Here is a 14630-nt window from a genome sequence, read left to right on the forward strand (position 1 = left end):
ATTTAATACTTTTCTTCCAAGTTCTAAAAATTATGCACAGTTTGGTATCATTTTATGGTCTGGGAATAGAGGAAATTACGATGTGAAAATAGATGTGATCAGTATCAAATGTCTCCACTATTCTTTGGAATGACTTCACTAACTCGTCTAAATGAGAACTTCTGATGCCATCCTTCTTACTTGTGCTTGTAGAATGCTGGGTATCCTCTTCATCATGATGCTCATGGTGAATGAGAGGTGGATGTGTTTCCTGGGTCCAGTTTTCTCCAGAAGCACTGGTACCACTTCTGTTAACATCTGTCATGATGATGGTTATATACACATTGTGACTTTTTAATCAATCAACTTTTGATGATTCTGTTCTTCCATTAAAGTACATGATATTTAATGTATTAAATACCTAAATAGTACCTAAATTGAGTTTCAACCTCAATACTTTTGGATGACTTCACTAATCTGTCCTAAAAAAAAACCCCATGAGCATGGAATTCCTTATCTATTATTTGTTATTCCATTAAAATCACTTTTCAAGGAAGGGACCATGAAATATTTTAACATAATCATTTTTATATTGAAGCAATGTGAAATATCTTGTGGTTAGATGGTATAATTGGTAAATAAACTCCTGAGTCAAACTGAATATGCTCATGAAAGCTCGCCAGGAATTATTATGAGATATTAGCTAAGTTTCCTTCTGACTCCTGATGATTGAGTATCAGCAGCATCATAAACTTTGAGAGAAAAAAATCTTTACATATATACATAATCCATTACCATTCATCCTTGTGGTTGTCTGAGGTAATACATCTGAATTTGATTGATCTGGGTTCCAGTGAGTCCAATCTGGTTTCTGATTTGGGTAGTTAAAAAGCCGTGTTGTGGTTGAAACTGTGATAACGATGATTGAAGTGATTAGAAAAAAATATTATTTCTTGAGCCTTCACCATCTCTTTTGCATAATTTGTCCTTCTTTAGTCTATATAGCGAGTCATCTATACCAAGTTGTATAGATAGTTGAGAGGAAATGGAATGAGAGCAAAGTATCTTCACTTGATTCAGCTATGTTGTTATTATATCTCAGTGCCCTTTGTATTGTCACCAAATATATTAGGGTCAGAGCATGAGATCTGGAGAAAGCAGTTGAAGAAGCTGAGGAAGGAGGAATAACAACTTTGAAAACACCAGTCCTCCACCAACAAAAACAAAGATGTCAGAGATCCGCACCCAACACAGACTGTAACAGCCCTCTACATTTGAAAGCCCATGATACTGAGATCATTCGTAAGTGTACTATATCCTCAAGCTGAAAAGACAGACATCTGAAAGTTACACCATCTCATGACATATCACTTCATGTCATTAGCAGTTCTGATGGGAGAGAAACATCTTGAGTTGTCAGAGCTTTCCAATAGGTGATATTAAGAAAAATATCTACCTATATAAGAGCCATAGTATTTAGTTCTACATTTCTAATATCCAGCAAGTGCCTATGTTATTTATTCTCATCACATACAAAGCATTTCATGAGTATGTGATTCACAGCCAGCAAAAGAAAATTAAAGCTTTATATATACATTCAGTAGAAAGACACCAGAGGTAACCAACCACCATCCCAACAGCTCATAGGAAATAAAAGTCACACATCCACCAGTATTCTAATGCTGTCAGCCAGAAAAACAGGGATGGAACAGCAGATGCATCTGACAGAAGGATCAAGACAAAACCAGAACCAATTCATGTTTTGAAATCCATTCAAATTCACTAAAGTTTGTGTTTGATACTAAAGTAATAGAAAATCTATTGGAGAAATTAGTACTACCAGCTCTATTTCACAGAGAAGAAAATCAAGTCTAGAATCATGAACCACACTCTCAGTGAGAATGAAAAATGATAGTTATCGTACCCCTAAGAAAAAGAGCATCCTACTGAATTTTATGCACAGTGACCAGGAAGATGAATGGAAGTAAGAGAAAAAATCACAGAAATGAAAAATGCCAAGATCAGTTTTTCCCTGAAATTTGAAGTTTGATTGTATAGATTAGTTCCTGATTGATCTGTTTAGTTTTCCAGTCAAGAAAATTTAAATACTCAATTATCAAGAATACATCTTTATTGGTGGAGAGAGTATAGTAATGTAGATCTAGTTTTTGGGATATTTTATTTTCTTTATAAAATTATTAAAAATATCTTGCATAATATATACACTGATCTCTGAAATAGGGGTATCCAGACTAAGTAGTAGACTACTTAAAAATAAAAAATTAGATCATCTAGATTATCTTGAGCTCTATTAATGCCATAAACTAGGATGTTTCAAGACCTAACTACATATTGAACTTTTTACTTCTTGAGTTTTATCCCTCTGAAGATGAGTTACAAGTTCTAATAGCAGCAAAGGAACTTCAGTAACCTAAGACAGCTCATGCAGTTTCTCTAAGATACATCTCCTCTAAGGAAAAGCAGAACTTCAGTGAAGTTAGGTCCAAGATTCATTTTCATCTTGGCTCAGTAATATCTTAGGTCAGTATGAGAAATTCAGACATCTGGCAAAATATTAGCCCAGTCTTTGTATTTTAAGGATATTTTACAGATCTGATTCCAGTTCTGCTTTCCCAAAAGTTTTATAAATTGTCATGAAATCAGATACTATTGTGCAATGGTATCACTGTTGGTTTTTAGTAGCTGCATTATTTTTGTCCTTCTATTAAGTGTCTTTTTGTTATACTGATGCCCTATTTGCTTGTTAAAACTTTGGATTTGTTCTTTAGACTCAAATAGCTATTATCTAAGACAGTTCTTGAATCCTGATTCCTATCATTTAAGCCCTACTAGAGATTTTTTAAGCCTTTCTTAGCCTTTAATTTAGAATCATCTACACCAATTAATATCTTTCTAATGATATTTTTCAAGTTTACTGTTTCTATAGGACATAAGTTCCATGAAGACAGGAGTTTCGTTTTTTTTTAAATTTTGTTCTAAAATGTTTGTGTTCCCTAAAAATAATAGGTAGGAATACAGTGAATATTTTTTAAGTATTTCACTATGTTGTCACTGACAAGCCTCAATAATTCACACTGTATCTGTAGTAGAAGACTATATAAACAAGCAGAAAAGCAAGAACATGAGGTATTAGGAATTTTAGAGAGATCTTTCTCATTTCTCTTTTAAATGATTTTGCATTAAACAAATCTATTTCTTCTTTTATAATCTCATTAAAGTACTATTAAAAGTCTGATCACACAATCATACTCATTTTCATATTATCTATTTTCCAACAGAATTACTATTGTGTGTCACTCAGATTAATTGGTAAGTCTTGCATAAATGGTTCTACTATAATTGATTATCTTACTGGTACTGGAGACAAAATCTTCATCATCATCAATGCCTGATCCGGAATAACTGGGGTGTTTATCTCTTTCATCTTCATTTTCTTCAATGGGGTCCCGGCCTGCTAGGGTGATATTTGAATTTGCACCTGTTGTGGTGACTTGCATTAGTGCCTGAGTAGGAGGCTAATGCAACCCATTTGACAAAGGAAAAAAGTCAGGCACAAATTGTGTAATAGAATTCCCAAAGTCATAAGAAATTGAGAGATTTGACTAGAAGTTGAATATCACAAATTCATATATGCGGAAGTCTGTCTATAGACCACAACATAATTGGCTGTTATCTTTATGGCTGAACTTTTCTCTTTAGCTGAGCAAAAATAATATACATAGACATAACCCTGCCAAAGAGGAGAAACAAGGCTAATAAATACTGCCCCATGATTTCAGGTGCATTTACTATAATGTAAGCATATTCCTCTAATGGAATATAATAAAATTTCACATGTGTCTATTTGCTCTGTAAGACAGCCTTAAAGAAACTCTTGAAACTTAACCCCTGTCAACAATTTCTATAATTCCGTAATTGCAGTCACAATTTTCCAATTCATTTTTTATCCTCTTTAATGTCAGATTGCTGTAGCTCTGAATGTAAATGGAGACTACAGATTAATTCCCAGAAATACCTACTACAGAGGAAAAAACAATCAAACATCACACCAGGAACTTATTAATCAACCAAAAAAGTTCACCATAATGGACTGTGTCCAAGACTTGGAGAAAGTCTCACTTTTTCCTTTTGAATACACAACAGACAGGAGGAGATGGAAAGATATTCTACCATTTCTCAATGGTTGTGGCAAAATATTTATCTTTACTGCTAAGTGGTTTCCTACATTTCGAATGAGATTCATGCCATTTTCTAAAATGGTTATCTGTCTTTTTTTAATACTATTTGTATTTAACCCAAGAAGAATTGCACTGATGGAAGCTTGCTATACTAACACTAGCTATGCCATTTATTCTGTCATGAAAATTCAAGAACTTTATATGAATTTGGTCATTTTAGACTACATTCTAGAGTCAAAATTGTATTGCCATTAAGAAAATCCTGGCCTCTTTGCAGTATTCTTACTCTCTAAGGCTATGCTAATTCCATAGAGAGAAGAAATACCTTTACTAGAACCAAACACATACATCTCAAATCTTAGTTTTTAAAAAATACTTGCGAAATCCAAGGACTGTTTATATTTTTAAAATTTTTTTGCCTTTATTCACACCAAGCAATGCTCAGGGTTTACTTCTGGTTCTGTCCTCAGGAATCACTCCTGGCGGTGCTTGGGGAATGATAGTGGATGCTAAGGATAGAACTCGGATTGACTATGTGCAAGGCAAATGCACTACCCACTGGACTAGCACTTCAGACCTCCCAAAGGACAATTTTCTTTTTTTTTTTTGCATCACACCCGATGATGAACACGGGTTATTCCTGGCTTTGCACTCAGGAATCAATCCTGGTGGTGTTCAGGGGACCACATGGGATGCTGGGAATCGAACCCAGGTTTGCCGCACGCAAGGCACACGCCCTACCCGCTGTGCTATTGCTACAGTCCCCTCACAAAGGATTTTAGACTTTAACAAAAATTCCAGAGATCAGTGAGAATTCCTTAAAATTGTCAAGAAAATTTATGAAATGAGGATAACCAGAACTTATTACCAGCCATATTTGTTGTTGTGTGAAGATGATTCCTGTCCTCTGTGGGCTGAAACCACCAAGAAAACCAATCTTGGGCGCCTTGTCTCTTGGCTGTTGTTTTGGAAGTTGAATCACTAGTGCCCATCAAAGCTGTTGTAACCATAATTGAATTGATTGTTGAAAAGTTAATTACCAGTTCCAAGGAAATTGCATTGCTTATACTCTCTCTTTTATTACTCAAGAAAATCATCTATACTTGATATAGATAGTGTAAAGAAATATAAAAAGCACATTATATTTCTTTCAGAGGCCCAGACTAGAGTTCATAGAGTATCAGAGATAAAGGACTTTAAATATCATAGTTCATATTCCTCTTCTTGAAGATTAAAAAAATTGTGTTGAAAAACTTTGGCTTGTCTGAATAAGAAAGCCTAAACAACAGAGTTCCTGAGGACAGAATGAAAGATAGCTTTTGAATTTTGAAACACCATAATATAAAAGAGGGATTAAATTTTGATCTGTCCTTCCAAACGGTGAAACTATGACCTGTGGTAAGAATTTCAGTGAGATGACTATTCTTCCATGTTGGATTTAGAAAGTAATAAACCAAACAATACAACAATGGGCTTCTTTATATAGTATTATGTTATCCACCATCAGAAAGATTATTTAACAACAAAACTGTGTGTGAGATAAAATGATTAAAACTGTTGATTGAATGAGATTATTTAAAATCCTCTTCAAATCTGAGAGTCTTTCTCTAAAATTTAGCTCTTTGGAGTCCTAGCTCTTGATCTGCTAACATTTTATCTTGGCAATCCAATATTATTATCTGAAAATTTATATTGTATTTCTGCCAGAAATCCCAATCACAGGGAATAATGAACATAAAGTAGAAGTTTTTAAAAAAGATGCCTTCACTTTTCTTCATTTAGAAAAAAAATTCTCTAGCAACTTTGCATTGATCACTTTTTTATATTAGCACTATATTTTGTAAGGTAGAACAGAATATTTTGAGTCCATTTTAAAAAAGAGAAGACAGAGATGAAGCAATCCAAGGATCTCACTAAGTAGGCCAGAGAGATAGTTCAGTGGCCTGGAGAGGATGCATTGTAAGTACAATACCCAGGTTCAATGTCTGGTACTGCATGATCCCCAGGGCACTGCTGGAAGTAACCCCCAAGGACAGAGCCAGAAATGGCCCCCAAGAACTGCCAACTGTGTCCCACAAACCAAAGTAAAGCAAGTCTAAAAGACCAGAAGCAAGAACCCTAATGAGGATTTCCAAAGTTTCATTTCTGCAACCATTATATTTATCCAAAGAATATAAGATTACAGTCGACAAAAATTGAAAAAGGTTCAAGTGAAGAGATCAAAACCAACATGAATCTCCAAATATGAAGGTAATATGCACCATTTTCTCAGCTCTGAAGAAAACCAAAAAAGACCAAAGATAAATTAATGAGAAGCGCTTTAGTTAGAAAAGAATTTTTCCTTCACAATATTGTTCAGATATTGCAAAGTTTTTTTCATTTCATTTCATTTCATCATCCTGTTATTCGTCGATTGCCTCGAGCAGGCCTCAGTAACGTCTCTTTCATCCTAGCCCTGAGATTATATTCAAGGCTCTTTAGGAGAATGAGACCCATCATTGTTACTGGTATTTGGCATATTTGGTACGCCACGGGGAGTTTGCCAGACTCTGCCCTGTGGGCAGTCTACATTCGATAACCTGCAAGTTTGTCCAAAGTAGGAATGAGATAATAAGATGTCATAAAAAGATGTCCTGATAAGATGTCGCGCAAGTTTAAAAAATAAAATATAATTTATCTTTCAATATTTCTCTCACTCATTCTCTGGCTTTTTCTCCAGCACTCTAGCATTATTTTAATCATCTTAATATGTAAACATATCGAAAATATTTTCTTTACATTGATCTTTGTCAAAATTGATTATTCAATATATTATAAACTAAGCAAATAAAAATAAGCATTTCTTAATCTCCTATAGAAAGAATTCTAGTTATTCTTAATTGTGCTCATATTCTTCTCTCATGATGAGGGATTTTTGGGTTTTTTTGTTTGTTTCTTTGGCCTTTTGGGTCACCACAACAATGGTCAGACATTACTACTGGCTCTGCACTCAAGAATTACTCCTGGCAGTGCTTGGGGGACCATATGTGTTGCTGGGGATTGAACCCTGGTTGGCTGTACTTTTGCTCTGGCCTCTAATATGAGTTTGTAATAATTATATATACTTGCAATATCCCATTATTACAGAGTTTAACTCTTTTCTCCACAAAACCTCTCAAGTCAAAATAATACATTTCAAGAATTGATAAATAAAAGTAAAAAATTCCAGGTATGTTTTTAGGGGTCTAGATTATGACATAAACCATAATCTAGCATATCACATTCCCATCCACTTATCATTGAGGTTTTAGGTACAGAACAAATTGTCTATAGTTTCCAGTCAAAAACAAGTATTTCTTTCTACTATTATTAACTGTGATAATTACATTAACAGAAAGTAGACTTATTTCTACTATTTCTAAGGGGAGAACTTGTTTCTATTATTTATAGAGGAAATGTTCTGAATAAACTTTCCAACGATTGAAACTCTGAGGCAAAAAAAAAAAAAAAGAAAACAAAAAACAAAAATACTTGATGCTATGCATGTTGCCAAAAGGAAAACAGGTGGGGTTTCTAGGAGGTCTTCATACCCATAAATGAAATGTATACCCCGATGTCCCTAAGGTTGGTAAAGGAGCAGTGTAGAAATTTTGGCATGACAATGGATGCCCCTTTCCTTAACACTCAAAGACGTGGTGTTCAGGACCACAGACACGTATAAAACGTAAGAATTTACCTGTTGTTGTGTTCTCTGATACTGAATCTTAGTCTGTAAATTACCCAGTCAGAAAAAAAATTTAATTAATGTGTTCCTGAGATGTTGTATGGATGTTTGAATGCACAGTTGAAGTAACAATCAATTGTGACAATAAATTTTGTGAACTCATTCAATAAAATTTTAACTCTTAGTTTGGTCAATGTACATTGTATTCACTATATAATGCAAACTAGAAGAGGAAAAGATGGCTAGGTTTATCTTTCTAATCTCTTAGATTCATAGAACAACAGAAATGAAAATCTGCACGGGTATCAATTAAAAGCTACTCACTCAAACTGAACCCCTTGAACACAGACTCAGAGCAAAACCCAGTAGCAACCTAATAATCTTTGATGAAAAGATATAAAGTTTGTATTTATTTGATTGGATGACCTGGCTATGAACTCAATACAGATCCTTGAGACAGCATTTCATGAAGTTGTTTTAATTAATTTGGCCAATATCTTTAGAGGGATTTACCTCTATATTTCTGTTATATCATTTTACTTCAGTAGTTTAAAGCTCTCTTCACACATGTTAAACTTTCTAAGTTTTATACTTGAATAGGAACTTGCAAAGAGTATTTTTTAAGTCTTGAAATCAGAGAAAGTTTTCTCAAGTATCCATCTATCATTTTTTATCACCTTTACTTTTACTTATAAATGTTTCTAGAAAAACAAAACTTGCCAAATTGGAGAAATTCTCAATTCTAGTCAAGTTAGATAATCAGTAATATTTTACAATCTGAACTATTTCATTTGACTCTCAAATTGGACCTGAGCCCAGGATGTTTCCCTTGTAGAAGAATGGAAAAGATCATTAAGATAAACATCTAAGATTTTAAAAAGAATTATGAGTTATATATCCTTTTGGAAATACTATGCAAGATAAGACTTCTAATCACAAATAAAGTAATCTTATATATGTATACTCTAAAGTTTTTCACATTATTTCAGGTATCTCTTAAATTCCTTATGTCCTTTCACTAAAGCAATTGGAAAACAATAATTCCAGGCTAGAAACATTGACTCCGTACACACCAAACATCAGCATGTTACTTAATACATTCTGTACTACAAAGGACATATTTGCTCAGAAGAGAGAGTAGAGAGGAAGGTGCTAATTTCACAAGTGATGCCCAAATAAAGTTGAGCAAACCTCTGGAGGGACCCCATTCTCAGCTTAGAAATTTCACTAAAGGTGCAGGGTTTCTGTCACCCACACCCTATAATCCAATAGGAAGTCACCCTACAAGAATGACATTGAAATAGGCATTATTTTTCCTTTTGAAAAAAGTGAGATTTGGGGAAAATTAAAGTGCTACTAACTCGCCCGCAGTTTCCAACTGTCTCCACCCAAGTAAGCCATGCCAGACTGAAAAGAAGCTATTTGTTTGACACCCAGAAGACAAGAAAATAGAGTGTTCCCAGGCAGTAATCTGCTTCCTGAATTAGTTTAGGTTTTTGATTCCAAAGAATTCCAGATCACCAATTAAAAAGAGGCTGATGACACCCCGCTAGAAAGAGTCTTCCAAAAATAACATTTTTAATAAAAATTCTTCTGGAAATCAAAACCTACCAGATGGCCATTCAAGGCTTTTCCTACTGCAACCCACTAAGGACTCTCAAGGAAGGAATGAATGAGCAAAGTCACAGACTTGTGCTCCCATGTACTCGGCCAGCCCTCCTCTTGACCTCTGCCCCCCTGCTTGCTCTAGGACAGAATCGGTCCCTCCCATCAAATCCCAATTCTCATTCCAACATTCATAAGGTTTTGGGAGCCTCCTCCCTGGACTGAGAAAATGTCCTTTATTCAAGGACTTTTTCTAGTACACCATGTACCGCTTTTAAATTTCCATAATTTCATTTTGGTAATTTTTTTGCATGAATCAATTTATTTGGAAGTTCTGATGGTCTTATCAAATTCTATAGTACTTTAATGTTTTTCATATTCTCCTTGAACTTACACTGGTGGATAAATGAGGTGCTCTCATTCCAACCTACTAAAAAAAACCTAAGCAATCAAAATTTTCCAAGAAAACACAGTGTGTTTCTCAACACCGATCCTGAATCCTGAACCCATTTTCCTCAATTTCTGTTCACTATAAAGGCTCCAATATTTGTAGCAATATCTGGCAGAAAGATGACCTCAAATAAAGGTTGAATGAACAATTTTCTTTTAAATCTTTTACTTTTCCTCAGTATTACTTTCTAATATTGCTTATTTATGAATCCCAAGCCTTAGAATAGACCTTCTATATAAAAAAATTTTTCAGCATATGTTTATTGACTGACTCAGGCTGAAAGGTATTTGCCTTGAAAGATGACATAATTATAGGCGCCCGAACCATAGAACCAAGGTAGGGTGTTTGCCTTGGACATGACTGACCTAGGTATATCCCAACACCCTTTGCTCTCCCCTCCCAAAGATGCAATATAAACATCATAAAAAATACGATTGCCTTGTATAAAGCACATGTAAACGTATCTTAATAATTTGAATAACTTGAAAGTACCTTGATAACTTGAAGGCTAACTCCATATAATAATTCCACAGATATATTTTGTCAAGATTTTTGACTTTGGTGGAAAATGGTTCTTTGGGGTAGACTGGACCTACTGTCTGCTGAGATCAAGCATTCTGCTAAGACATGTGACAAAATCACATGCCTTGATAAAAAGCATCTTAAAAATGCTTACTTTCAAAAGGAAGGAAACTCAAGAGGCAACCAGTAAGCAGTAACACTGCCTGTCTGGACAGTAGAAGTTTCTCTCAAGAAGGGTTGTTCTGGGGTCAGAGAACAAGTACGGAGTCTGCCTTGCAAACAGACAACTTGATTGGACCCCCGGTATCCCATATGGTCAAGCACCGCCAGAAGTGAATCCTGAGTGCAGAGCCAGGAGAAACTCCTGAATATCATTAGGTGTAGCCCCCAAACAATGAATAAACAAAAATAGCGTTGTCCCAAAGACCACAAAAAAAAAATCACACAATGTCCAGAATCTCAATAATCTGGGAAAGCAAGGTAGTTTATTTTGTTTTTGTTTGGGGACCCACACCTAACTGTGCTCAGGGTTTGCTCCTGGTTATGTGCTCAGGAATCACTCCTGGTGGTGCTAGGGACCCATAAGCAATGCTGGACAGTGAACCCGTGTCAGTTGCATACAACTGACAACTGCTCTAGTCTATCTCCCCACTTCTACCAGGGCACTTTTAATACAGCTGCTCTGTGAAATATTTTATGGACTAAAATATTTTATCATGTAGAGAATGACCAGAATTCTAATGCTATCTGTCTCACCAAATTGGCAAGTCGCTTAGGGAAATCTGAAACACTACTGAGGAGTAACTACATGAAATTAATATTGTGACGATTTCCCTGGTTTCTGAGTGATGAGGGATAGAAAAGAACCCATTGTACATATTCACAAACTAGTCACTCTCTGCCATACACTTTGGAGACCAGAACCACAGCCAGAAAATGAAAAAATTCAAACCATATAAGGAAATTCACTCAAGAAGTCATTGCCTTATTTGAATTTGAATAATCTTCCACAGAAAGAATGCAGCCAATCCAGAAACCTGTTTTAAAACAAACCGTAGGAAAAATGCGAAGAGAGAAGCACAGGAAAAAAGAGGGAGATGGAAATTCTTTCCCACGATAGTGCAGCACCAGAGGCAAAACCCCCAAGAAATCTAATGCAATGTTTACATGTTCCCAGACTTTTTGTACCAAAGCAAAAAATTACTACCATACACTGACAAATATTAAAAACCTTCCCTACAGGCTAAAATATAAAACTCGTAAGAAGATTTAATTTGATCAAGTGACTCTTTCGGCTATGTTTCTTTCGAGTTTAACAATGGGATTGTTTAGTAAATCATGGCTGATGATGAGGACTGAATGTAACACGGAAGATGGAATTGTACTCATACATAGAACCGCCTCATCAGCTGGTAGATAAGGACAAGTAGGAATAATTGCAAAAGTGAAAACATTTATCTCTCAGATTTGAATTGTCACCAGATCCCTGAGACAAGAAACAAGGGAATTCTTTAAAAGCTTTCGATATGGCATGTAATCTAAAGATAAAAAAATTATATAAGTCAATTCATATCAAGCACTACAATATCCAATCTTCCTAAGTGATATTATCATTTTTTCAAGATAAGACCATCAAGAGTGTAGATCATTAGGAAGGTCAGATATTTTTGCCAAAGAATGGTTATTGGAAGGTATAGTGATTCATTCTCCTTACTCATAGCCTGGGTGTTCTCTGGGTAATGAGACACCCAGGGTCCGTCTTGGTCTTGAGTTGGGTGTGTAGTTGGCAGCTGGGTGTGGAATATGTAACCTCCTGAAGTGCTTCTTTCGCTGGAGGAGCCACTGCTTATGTCTTCATCAGGAGCACTGCTGGGGTTGATGTCATTAGGGTTAGTTCTATATTCTCCTTTCTGCATATAGCGGGTGCCATCACGGTTTACAATAGCTGGGAGAGAAAAAAAAAGGAACTTTCAGAACTAGACAGTTGACATGTTCTGAGTATAGAACAGACTTGATTAACATATAAATCTGTCCCTTCACAGTCTTTTATTTTTCACTAAGAAAAATAACACTTAACTATCTTCTAGTGGTGATGGTAGGGAGAGAAGGAAGTGGATAGCTAAGAAAGTGCAGCATTCCCTACAATGTTTTGGAAATGAGAAGAGACCTGTTGGGTGTCTGTCTGACAATCCTTTCTTCCACTCTGCCACTGGATCCAGCTTCATATGACTCTAGACAAAGTAACTCTATATGTCTCAGCTCCATCATTTGTAAAGTGAGGATAACTCTACCTTGTATTATGAGCATAGTCTGATACCTTGCAAAGTACTTAGCATGGTATTCAAAATGTCTCTGGTTTTCTTTCTGAAGTATGTGTAAAATTAGTAGCTGTTAATTCCATCGATTTATAAAAGAGTTGTAAAATAGAAAACAAAATAGTAGAGAAGAAATAATGGAAAATATGTAAAGTAGATTTTCTTCCTAAGGAAAATATTTAGATTCCTAACTACTGATAGACTTCTGGCATCCTCTAAGAAATTCAGAGTTGGGGGGTATGGTGCCACCAGCAAGTCAATGTGTACCTGTGAGGCAAGTGCATCAGCAGCCTGATGGCACCTTCAGACTTCCAGATAACCCCAAATTCCTGCTGTGCTCTTGGACAGACCCCAAAAAATTGGAGCAAAGTTTACCAAGAAAGTAAACGGCCAAAAGTTAGATATGTGAGAGACACACCCACAAACCACCTCTTGCTCAGCTATAAATGGAGGCATGGCCTCTCTGGTTCCTGATCGAACTGCTTAACGGCCACGATCCTAGAGACTCAGAAACAATTCTCAAAATCCAACGACTTTTAGCAGAAATGCATCAGGTCCCTGCAGTAAGTTACCGGTTCTCGGCCACCCCAGGTGGGAATAAGTTTCGTGCCTTGGCCTGTTCCCCCTGGCGGCCTGGTGGCCGTCATCCTCCAGAGGCCACTGGACAGTCAGGTTTGGGTCCCCGGTGATGAGACACGTGGGGCCTCACAGGATGGGAATGGATCCGGCCCTTTCCTCCCCATCCCAACAAGATCCCGTGTCACCGCCCACGAACGACCTCTCTGGCTCCTGATCAAGCTGCTTAAGGGCTATGATCACAGAGAGAGACTCAGGAACAAATCTCGGAACCCAGCAGGTTTGGGCAAGAAATCCCTCCAGATTTTATTTTTAAAATTTTGTAATTTCAAAGTTGCACGGCCACCACTGCAGCCACGTAACATCATATGTCATTCTTAACCAGCAACAGAAAACAAATTGTCTACTGTTGACTTTTCGGCAGATCTGAGTGTTAGAGTAAAATCCAAAATAATAATGGTGGGTCTAGTGTCAAAATATTGAATGTAATCAATGCAATCAAAGTAGAGAGAGAGTAATTTGGAAATCATCTGCCCTATAGGTAGGGGGAGGGTGTGGAATGGGGATATACTGGGGTTTTTGGTACTGGAGAATGGGCACTGGTGAAGGTATGGGTATTTCATCTTATGACCGAGACTTAAACCCGAAAGCTTTGTAACTGCTCTCACGGTGATTCAATAAATAAAATTATAAAAAATGGAGAAAAAAAAGTAAGGTGGAATTCGTGCACAATACAGTCAGTCTAATCACTGGTTAAATACTGAATAAGTAGCAGTACTCCTAGTTGTTGCTTTCAATTATGGGTTACTCTTAAACAAGAGTGCATCTAACTTTTATTTTCCACTACATTTCACTGGTGAAACAATTCCTTTCATCCACCTACACAGCTTGTCCAAGAAGAGATGCAAATAAAACTATTTGAAATCATCCAACATCTCAATCGCCCTCAGTCTCCACAGACATGGGTCTGAAAAGGAAATATATACTATAAGGTAATGTGCATTAGACATGCTTTTTTCTTAGTTGTCATGACAATTCTTGTTTATTCATTACATATAAGAAAAGACCAAAGTTTAGAAAGAATAAGTCATTTCTCTAACATTACCCTGATAGAAAGACTCTAGGAGTTAAAACCTTGCTGAGTGAAACAGCACAGCTTACACTGCCGACCTCTTCTTTCTCTGGGAAGACACAAGCTAAGGCTGAATCTGCACATAATTGAGAGATAGTATGGTAGAAAGGCTGTTGGATTTGTGGGATTCAGAAATGGTTTCATATTT

The 14630-nt window shown here is 36.2% G+C and overlaps 1 protein-coding gene across 1 annotated transcript in view; it reads right to left on the reverse strand.

The window, feature by feature from the left end:
* CD44 (CD44 molecule (Indian blood group)) overlaps nucleotides 1-14630 on the reverse strand; it is a 94172-nt gene that overhangs the window by 30195 nt on the left and 49347 nt on the right. Inside the window, exons 5-9 of the mRNA XM_056135462.1 lie at nucleotides 12174-12404; nucleotides 5047-5175; nucleotides 3353-3478; nucleotides 775-888; nucleotides 181-297 (exon numbers count right to left, since the gene is read on the reverse strand). Coding sequence (XP_055991437.1) covers nucleotides 181-297; nucleotides 775-888; nucleotides 3353-3478; nucleotides 5047-5175; nucleotides 12174-12404 — 717 coding nt within the window. The remainder of the gene's footprint in view (nucleotides 1-180; nucleotides 298-774; nucleotides 889-3352; nucleotides 3479-5046; nucleotides 5176-12173; nucleotides 12405-14630) is intronic.

Source organism: Sorex fumeus, unplaced genomic scaffold, assembly GCF_029834395.1.
Source record: "Sorex fumeus unplaced genomic scaffold, SorFum_2.1 ptg000007l, whole genome shotgun sequence".
In the NCBI taxonomy this organism is placed as follows: Eukaryota; Metazoa; Chordata; class Mammalia; order Eulipotyphla; family Soricidae; genus Sorex; species Sorex fumeus.